We start from the raw sequence: 11,020 nt of genomic DNA on the forward strand, positions 1-11,020 counted from the left end.
TTCAATACTCCTTGAGAAGAAATAAAAAATGAATTGAGATTTGTTCACGCCCATGCTTGAAATGAGCAGTACTACATCTTTTAAGCAAGTAATTCAACTTTATGTTCATGTGGTGAAGACGAAGAATAGAGAAGAGATAACAGGAGGTACCACAGGGCTGTAAAGTGCCTCATATGGTGGGTGATGTCGTAGTCAACTCTCTTGTATGTTATGTCTAACTTTAGGTTAACCTAATTACACATATACCTTTTGAAAGGTACACCTTGCCATGTAATGATATAATATGACGAGCAGTGCTTCATTGGCCTAATCATAGCACTATGGATATTGTTTTGTTCTGACATTGTTACCGTGCCAGTTGTAATTTTGACATATAAAATGTCATGAGCAGAAATTCTCTTGATCCAATGTTCACAGCATAAGGAATTGATTTGTATGTGACAGTTGACACTATTTGTTATTCATTATGTAAGTTGTACAAGTGGAATTTGATTTTCGCACGTGCATGGTATAGTCAACCTCTCTCACGCTCTATATAAACAGGCAACTAACTACAATTTGTATTCATACATGTGCATATATGTATTGGATAAACTGGGAGCTATGTCACATAGGTACGGGTGCAGATGCGGGGGCGGCGATGCGGCACTTTAAAAGAACTTGGGTGTGGGGGTGCGGGAGGGTATATATATATATATATATATTTTAACACCACCCCTTTACCCTTTCTCGTGGTACCCCATTCTCAAGCCCCATCCCTCTTTACCCCTTCTCGAGGTACCCCTTTATTTTTTTCATTGGGGGGGGGGAGGGGGGTGCTCGAGGTACCCTTACCCATTATCGAGCCCTGTCCCTTTTTTTAATGGACAAAGTTAACCAAGTCCATTTTGGACAATGATAACCTTGGGTGCGGGTTGACCGAATTGGGTGCCACACCCGCGTCGCGTCGACGTGGGTGCAGAGGCCTCTTTGGTGAGTCCCTGTGACATAGACTGGGAGCATGTCTGTGCTCGCTAGTATGTCTAATGGCAATAACATGTGAAAGATTTCCAAAGGCTATTCGGTTGGAGATTTTCTCCTCGTTTTTAAGTTATATTGTCCTAGTCCAATTTGATGATTTTATCAGGTGTTCTCCAAATATTTGGTCCTCTTCTTTGATGTTCGGATAGTAAATATCAGGGATAGTCCATATATTCTTGTCTGGAAAGCTTTCCAGCCAATTATAAAAGTTCAATACACGGTAGTATTGCTCACCAAGTCTGATGAATAGCATATTCCTTTAATAAGGAACAATTTCTTAATCTACCTGCCAAATTCCAATTGATGATATCCTGCTGTGGGGCTTATATTTTGCTGACTGTACAACAACTGTAGCTATGTACAATATGTTCAACTTGCTTTTGCTACAAGAGATGATCCTTTTCCCAAAATTTTACAGGTAAGGAGAATTCCACTGCATGCTGATCAGTGTGGTGATGAAGAACAAATTGATATTGGTGCACAACCAAAGGACTTAAATATTGCACTTGATAAGCCCGAGCTGGCATTGCTTTCAACTGATTCAGGAGTAATCATGCTTCGTGGATCCAAAGTGTTGTCAACTCTGAATCTTGGGTTTGCTGTGACGGCATCTGCAATTTCACCTGATGGAAGTGAGGCCATTGTTGGTGGCCAAGATGGGAAACTCCACGTCTATTCTGTCAATGGGGACACTCTCACTGAAGAGTCAGTCCTTGAGAAGCATCGTGGTGCTATTAACGTCATTCGTTTCTCCCCAGATGCCTCTATGTTTATTTCTGGTGATCTCAATCGAGAAGCTGTTGTATGGGACCATGTCACTCGAGAGGTACCATCTCTCTCTCTCTCTCTCTCTCTCTCTCTCTCTCTCTCTATATATATATATATATATATATATATATATATATATATATATATATATATGTGTGTGTGTGTGTGTGTGTGTGTGTGTGTGTGTGTGTGTATCAATCCTTGAACACAAGCACACACACATAACAAAAAGAAAACAAGAATTGGTGTATGTACAGAGTCTACAGACAGTATGCGAGGGAGATGCACATTATAACACTTTGCAAACCATGTAAATCCTTTTTTTTTTGTCTAAGAGAAATAATTTAAGCCAGGGGATAAGAAATCTTTCAACAAGCTTACAGAATAGATCAAATTAAGATTCTTAATCACCAGTCCTATTCCGACCAATCCAAGCTAAATCCCCATCTGGCCATTTTATTGGCACAATCCAAAGCTTGTTTGAACAACCACTGAAATGCTGGATAAAACCAAAACAAATGCTCAATTGTTTCGTTCTCATCGAAACAGAAGTAGCAAGTACTTGCAAGCTGGAAACTTTTGTCTTTCAATTTGCACTGGTTATTAACCTTATCAAGTGCTAAGAGCCACACAAATATCTTGGCTGTAGGAGAGGGATGGAAACCCTGGACGGTGTCATTTGGAAAGTGGTCTACATCTTTACAGCCAAAAGCATGGCTAAATGAAGCTATAGAGAACATAACACATCCGTCACATTTCCATATAAGGAATTCTCGCTGTCAGAAATTTTCCATGGGCCTAAAAATCCAATAGCCATAACCAAAACCAATCTTCTACCTCTTGCTCCGTGAAATTCCTTCTGAATTCAGTGAACTAACTAGCTCTTCCTTTCCAACATTCACTTACATGTATGCTGTTATCTCTGTTTATGTGAAAAAATGGTGGATATCTTTCAGCAAGAGTTACATCCCTGGACCATAAGTCAGTCTGGAACCTCAGCTTGACCCCTTTGCAAGCTTGATTTGAACCATAAACTTAATTACCAATTCAATCACCCCCCTTTGCAAGGTCGTACTCCCTTGAAGATTTGATTATTTGGTTCCAGCCAACCACACCACCAGCTGAGATAGAGCTACCATTTCCACGTACCAATCCATTTATCCCCTTCACCCAAGCCTATGGGACCAAAAAACAAGTTAGATTCCAGATTTGTTCAAAGCTAACAATCAGATCTGCCTATGATTCCAGTAAGTGTTTTAAAATTTAACATTCAAAACAAAGAAATCTTCTGAAAAATATTAAATCCATAGAGAAGAAAGAGGTTAGAAGATTAGAGGAAAAAGCATGAAGATGAGATTAATAGATCACTTCGTCATGGTTGCTCTAATTCTGTGTCAATTTTTGTCATTTCAATTTGACTCAATGAAATAGGAAAGAGAAAATGAATATTCCAACTACAACAGGTTGATGTCCCAAGTCATTAATCACATGGGATGATCTCTCATAATAGATTAATCCTCACTAGGATTGAGTTAATTCTTTTTTATTAGTCAAGCTAGGTTTGCCTGAATATGGCCCGGTTGAGATAGTGTGACTCCAACTGGTACTACAAATCAATTACCCGAGCCATTGATGACAATGATACAATACTAATGCATGTTACGTAAAGCAAAAATAAAAACACATATTGAAGAAATGCCACGTATCCTTACATCTTGTCCTTAAGAGTTAATTAAACAGAAAGATGAGCATTGTCAGGGATAGAATGGGCATGTTACAAGCTGTCCGAAATTACAGAACACAAAAAATTTGACATGAAGCAAGTTGAAGGAACTGGGAAAAGGAGGAGCCCAGTAAAGATTGGAGATCAGCAATAAGCAGGAATATTACTATTGGGGACCATAAGTTTAGCTTTAAGCAACAATGGGATTACAAAGCAAATTGTGGTGCATAAGACAAATACCAGTTTTGATAATAATGGTGTACTTTGCTATTAATTGCATGTTCTGGATTTTCATGAGAAGGTGACAAAGCAATCAAGACCTAGAATGAATTGATTTGGCGCAATATCCCTGTTATGAAAAATGTAGTAGACATTCATTCTATTGTATGTCAATGGCATTCTAGATCCAAAAAGCTTGAAAATTCTTAAGCATTTATGGCCTTGTGTGCGGTATTATAATTACCCTTGTTTTCCTAGACTACAAAATGCCTATGTCACACGGACTCGGCTAGGAGGTGCCGCACCCGAGTCGACACGCCCCGACACGGGTGCGGCTTCGGACTCGGCCCGGACTCGGTCAACGCCGAGTCAGACTCGGTCAACGAGTCCAGGCCGCGTCCGTCCACATTTTGGACTCGGTCAACTTTGACCGAGTCCAAAAATGTCCATTTTTAAGACAAAAAACAAAAAAAAACAATTTTTATATATCTTTTTTTTTAATATATAACCAGACTGTGCAATGCATGCAGTTGCACAGTCACAAACTGTGCAACTGCAACTGCACAGTCATTGCACACAGTCTGTGTGACTGTGCACAGTCTGCACAGTCACAGACTGCATTGCACAGACTGTGTGCACAGTCTGTGTGACTGTTTCACAAGTCACAACTTATGTAAAAATATATATAAAACACGATAAAAGGTAACCCAACCATTTGAGATAGCTAAATAAATGCTTTTCCAGTTTAAAAAAATACTAGTTTCATAAGTATTAGAAAAGCTAGCTTAAGAACTACCATAAAGAAATGGGAATGCCAAATTGAAACTTTCGAAAAAATTAAGGTCATAGTTTTGGCTACTTAATTTTAATTGTTTACTAGAATTATATATATATATAGCCGAGTCCCCGTGTCCAAAATTTTTGAAATTGCGCCGCACATGTGTCGCACCCGCACCCGCACCCATGTGACATAGCAAAATGCCATGGTTCAATTTATCAGGCACAATGTAAATCCTATATGGTTTTTTAATTTTCTTTTTGTTTCCTAAATTCTTTTTACACACACTAAAGTAGTGGAAGGCTGTCATGCTTCATCCATGTTTTTTTTTTCTTTATTTTTGATAGATTTTGTCACTATATTTAAGTTGTTCATACTTCTAACTTTTTGGTTCCCATTTGCATAGTCCATCTCTCTTTCTTCCTTTCCCTTCCGCATTAATCCTTTTTAGAAATGTAATGTTAATTACCAAGGTTTGATTTTTAACTTCCTGAACATTTGTCTCACTAACCAGTTGACTATCTTCTGCAGGTTAAGCTTAAGAACATGTTGTACCATACTGCTCGTATAAATTGTGTGGCTTGGTCTCCTGATAGCACAATGGTTGCTACGGGATCTCTAGACACAAGCATAATTATATATGAAGTTGATAAGCCAGCTTCAAGTCGTATAACCATAAAGGGTGCTCACTTGGGAGGTGTTTATGGATTAGTTTTCAATGATGATTGCACTGTTGTAAGCTCTGGTGAAGATGCATGCATTCGTGTGTGGAGATTAGTGCAGCAGTAACGGGATCGTAACTGCAATTGATGGTTGATTTGGTTTTGGAAGCAAGTTGTGTGGCCTTACATTTCTTGCTCTGTGCAGTCTTCGTCAAAAGAATTCTCTGTTTTGTTTGTAGGAAAACCCTTTCCAGTTTGTCTTTGATTGAAGACTAGAAGAACATAGCAGAATGGTTCGTGTTTTGATATGATTTTGCTGATGTGAGTTTTTTGCCTTTTTTGGGTTATATTGGGTGTTTTTTTTTTCCTTCTCCTTTTGTCGGTCTGATCAGCCATGCATACACCTAAATATTTTCCATGATCATATTTGTGTATGCAATGTTCATTGCTGGAATTGTGATGAAATAATAGAATGCTTAATCCCTTGGCCTATTCGCACTCTCTTCTTTGTTCAAGCATGGATATTGCTTTCTTTTCGGGGGGGGGGATGAAAGAGACACTCTTTTGTAGGAAAGAGAACTTTTACTAAGGGAGGTGAAACAAACATCTCCATGGAAAACATGTGGTGGTGTTTACATAATAAAGGCAAACAAGCATCTTTCCTGTCAAAATGGGTTCACACCACTGTTGTCTGTATCGGAATCGGACTTGTATCGTTTGGCCCAATGATTCAGGTGAATCCTCCAATATCCATTCTCAAGTGAATTATTCTGAATTGGCCAAAAAATAATTAAAAAATATTGTGTCAATCAGAACGTGACACATGTTAAAGCCATTAAAATAATATAAAAAATTAATTTTAATCTATTTTTTACATTTTATTAAAAAATAGCCAATTCAGGTCAGTATTTTCTGGTGCATCGACATTCAGGCCAATATCGACAACACTGGTTCACACCTTCCCCCCATGGGAAAGAACTTTTTCTCATGCGTCCCTTCAAGAAGTGGCTTCCCTTGGGTGGGGATGCAATAAATGCCCTCTTGATGATATTTCGATCTTAAGAATGTGAAATAAGTCTCCATATGGGAACTGGTAGTTGGAGGGAGTTTATGCATTTGACAAAGTGGCAGCAGTCCATTTCTGGATTTGGCATCTACCATTTTATGAGGTGGTAGTTGCTAAATCCAGTTTTCAATGCAAATACAAAGGCCGTCTCACCTCCTTTCTCAAATGCATAAAGTGCCTTAACATCATTCTCTGGCACAACTGCCACTCAGTGAATCATATTTTTGATCCTATATCCGACCAAATTTGATTGTTCAGTTGCATTTGATAAGCTAAAACTATTCGAGTATAATTCGATTCTGATTTTGCTATCAAATCTGATAAATATCCAAATTTGAAGGATATCTGAATCTGTTTATATGTAACATATAGCGATTACGTAATGATTTATTGTGATAGGTATTATTATGTACAGTGATTACTGTGATAGTGATTACTATGTATAGTGATTATTGTGACCTATGTATAGCGATTAGTACGTATAGCGATTACTTTGATATTGATTATTGTGTATATGATTACAGTGATAGCGAGTGTGCAACGATTATTATATATAGGAATTACTGTGTATAGCGACATGTAAAAGTACAAATGAGAGTAATTTTGATTTGATACAAATAATATGTTATTTTGTGCTACACAGAGGTCAGAAGATAAGTAGAGCGCCAGGTGAAAAGCTCAAAGGGCGGTGTCAGTGGCCTGCAGTTCTGTCGTAATATGGACATCTGAGTGAATATCAGAATGATCAATTATGAAATATGCACTTCAGTGGCTTTCTCGTGTTGGAACACTATGACCCACCCGGTCAATAAGTGAAATCATAAGATGAACACATTCCAGTTTGATTCTTTTGAGATCACCATGACCCTAGAAGATGTGCCACAAATTACGGGTCTTAAGTGACATAGAATTGTTGTCCTAGCATGAGATTCAAACTATAATGCAAGGGACAAGTGCACGACCCTTCTAGGAATGTCGATGGAGGATTGGGGTCAATGTATTTTTGGTGAAAGCAATTTCACATTAATGAAAGTTTCTTCTTTTCGTAATAAATGGGAAGGCCGGTCTGCTACATGTGCATCTGAAAGAGCTGACCAAGAGTTGCGCAGCTTCCTTCTTTATGTTTTTGGACTTACTCTATTTTCGGATTTGTTTGGTTCGAGGTTAAGTTACCTGTGGCTGCAGTTCTTGAAAGACTTCGATGAAGTAGACAACTATGCATGGGGTGCTACTATTCTTGCATTCTTATGCAGTCAACTTTACCGTGTGAGTAAGGGTACAAAAACCGTCGAAGGGTTTTAGCCATTTGTTAAGGTAATTATTTATTAAATATTTGGTAGTTATAGACTAATGTCGTTGAAGGTTATAGTCTTACTAATATATTATTTTTGTAGGCCTGAGCATGAGAGCATATTGTTGCCTTTTGTCCTCAGTGTGGCCCTGCGATTTATGGTTTTTCCAAGATCGACCGATAGGCTACAATAAATGTCAAGGAGGATAATGCTAAGTTCATTTTAGATGGTCTGCAATTAAATGAGGTAAATGGTTTAAAATCGTTTATAATCGTTTCAGCATTTATCATTCATTAGTATAAATTGTTGAAATGTTTAGCATTCTTAAGTAATCATCGCTGCAAGAATTTGTCTTCGTTAGTACAAATCATTATCGCATTAGCATTTAGCATTCATTAGTATAAATCGTTCTAATGTTTAACATTCTAAAGTAATGATTGCTTATAAGATTTTGTATTCCTTAGTACAAATCGTTATTGCTTTAGCATTTAACTTTTATTAGTGTAAATCTTTGAAATGTTTAGCATTTTTAAGTAATCATTGCTGTAGGATTTTGTCTTCGTTAGTACAAATCATTATCGTATTAGCATTTAGCATTCATTAGTATAAATCGTTCTAATGTTTAACATTATTAAGTAATGATCGTTGCAGGATTTTGTATTCCTTAGTATAAATTGGTATCGCTTTAGCATTTAACTTTTATTAGTGTAAATCGTTATAATCTTTAGCATTCTTAAGTAATGATCGTTGAATGATTTTGTCTTCGTTAGTACAAAGCGGTATCGTTTTAGCATTCATTATTGTAAATTGTTGTAATATGTAGCATTCATTAGTGTAAATCATTTTAATACAAAACATTCATTAGCAACAATCGTTGTAATATATTTAGCACTCGTTATTATAAATCATTTTAATATTTAGCATTCATTAGCATGAATAATTATGCCTATACCTAAACCATAATCTCCAATGTACAGGTTGTGTGGAGACTGTATGAAGATGGGGAGGACGAGGACCAAGAGGTTATTGCTGAGGCTGCGAGACTGTCTGGCTGCAATATTTGGCTATTTAGCAAATCTGAAGCCAAGTTGCAGCATGGTAGTCAAGTTCTCCTGTAAGCTGGCTTGGGACAGTCTACCCCAAAGCAGCTTGTGGAAGTGAGAAGGAAGATGAATAGTGGTGGGGTCAGGAACAAGAATCAGCACGAATGCTTTAGGAAACAATTGGATAGCTGGAACAAATGAGGTGTTTGTAACATAGCATATGATTATAAAGAACGACAATATGACCTCAACTATTTTAAAAAATATTAGGAACCCATGCATCAAAATCTGGAGATTGAGAAGAAGCAACGTGAAAATATTGGGAACCCATGCATCCCTCTCGTCCCCCAACATGTCAACTCCCAGCATAGAAAAAATGTTCATCGTGTCCCTCTGCCTACAACAACGATTCCCTCAGTTGTAGTACACGGTGAGTTGCAAACACAACTCACAAAAAAGAAGGTAGTCTCTGTCACAAGGTTAGAGATGTTGGAGAGAGAGAATAAGGAGTTACGGAAGTAGGTGCAAAATTTGGAGAGATAAATGCGATCACAATATGGTACACTGGTAGAGATGATTACCAGTGGTTTGAATAAGTTCGAGGAAACCAAGAGGCCACCGAGAAAAGAGAGTCCACCAAGGAAAAGAAAGAGACGATTTGTATATCATAGTCCATCTGAGTCGTCAAGTGCTACTGAATAAACATTATGTGATTTTTGTATCCCGATAATTATTTATTGTAATTCTATAATTCTTTGTTGTAATTCTATAATTCTTTTTTGTAATGTGACATTCTATAAATATATAATTCTTTTTTTAATAAGTTCAACACACAAGTGCTACTGAATAAATTGTTGTAATGTTCGGCCTTCATAAAAAAAAATTGAAGAAGCATTTAGCGTTGTGTACTACAGAAATTATGATTTACTTTTACGACCTTTCTTCCTATCGTGATTTACACAAAAAATGATAAAAGGCTGAAAGGATTTGTACGTATAAAGGCTACATGTTATCACGATTTGCTTGATACCGATTGACTTGCAATCAGTTCTATAAGAGATCGCGATTTGTTTTTTATAGAAGAAGTGTTCTATCACGATCTGTACACCCATGAACATAAAGCAAAAATGATTTGTCCTATCGTGATTTGTGTTTACGAGCTTTGTCTATAAGAATGATATGCCCTATCACGATTAGGGTTTAGGTTTTTGTGTTTTAAGGGTTTAGGGTTTTAGAATTTAAGGTTTAGGGTTTAGGGTCTAGGGTTTAGGGTTTGGTGTTTAGTGTTTTAGGGTTTAGGGTTTTAGGTTTTAGGGTTTGTAGTTTAGGCTTTAGGGTTTGGGGTTTGGGGTTTGGGGTTTGGGGTTTGGGGTTTGGAGTTTAGGGTTTAAGTTTTGGATCTATCTATATTTCAAATGGATCATCTTAAATAAAAAAAATTTGGGTTTATTTGATACCCAAATAAATTTAATTAAAAAATATATATGTAAATGTGTATATATATATATATAATAGTTTAGATTGGGTTTGCCTTTACGAGCTTTGTCTAAGTGAACGACACGTCATATCGCGATCTACACAATGACTGATTCATAAAAGGTAAAAAAAGAAAAACAATAAACAAATCGAGACGATGTTTAGACTTAGTAAAGAACAAATCGAGTTAACTTCAATGATACAAATCAATGTAACTTTATAAATACAAATTGATTTCCTTCACAAAGACATATCATTGTCGCGGTAACTTCATAACTACAAATCGATGTGATTTACAACCACATTCATTTACAAAAAATATGAGTATTTAGTTATAATACATCATAATCAATGGTTTGGCTTAGATACAATACATGACCATCATAGATATGGAAATAGTTTAGACTCAGATCAGGGTTTGGACTGGACCTATAAGAGATTTGGATCCGTTTAAGACCCAAATAAATCTAATCTAATGTAAAAGTATTTTAGATCCATTTAGAGACCAAATTGGATCCTACTAAGAAAATAAGATATTGAATCTACTTAAAGACTCAATTTGATCTCATTATGTATATTAACATTTAGACCCATTTGGAGATCCAATTGGATTCCAGTAAGTAAATAAGGCTTTTGGATCTACCTGAGACCTAAATGGTTCTCATGAAGGTAAAATGAATTTGTTTAAATCTGAATTCAATTCGAGGTCCAAATAACTCCTACTTAAGAAAAAAAGAATTGGATTCACTTATGATCTAAATGAATCATTTTAGTGTACTGTGAATTTTACTAAAATATAATAAGTTTTTGATCTATCTAAATTCCAAATGGATCATACTTAAATATAATAACTTTTGGGTTCATTTGAGACCCAAATAAATTTAATTAAAATATATATATGTAAATTTGTATCTCTCTCTATATATAATAGTTTAGATTGGGTTTAAATTTGATGAGAGCTAAATAGGTCTCA

At 36.4% G+C, this 11,020-nt stretch overlaps 1 protein-coding gene across 1 annotated transcript in view; it reads left to right on the plus strand.

The window, feature by feature from the left end:
• The window catches only part of LOC149829673 (actin-interacting protein 1-2-like), a 64,465-nt gene extending 59,168 nt beyond the window's left edge, over window positions 1-5,297 (plus strand). The window contains exons 5-6 of the mRNA XM_090015236.1: window positions 1,439-1,846; window positions 5,040-5,297. Coding sequence (XP_089871362.1) covers window positions 1,439-1,846; window positions 5,040-5,297 — 666 coding nt within the window. The remainder of the gene's footprint in view (window positions 1-1,438; window positions 1,847-5,039) is intronic.
• The last annotated feature ends 5,723 nt before the right edge of the window (window positions 5,298-11,020 follow it).

The sequence above is a fragment of the Nuphar pumila genome, chromosome 8 (assembly GCF_984573655.1).
Source record: "Nuphar pumila chromosome 8, dmNupPumi1.hap1.1, whole genome shotgun sequence".
Lineage (NCBI taxonomy): Eukaryota > Viridiplantae > Streptophyta > Magnoliopsida > Nymphaeales > Nymphaeaceae > Nuphar > Nuphar pumila.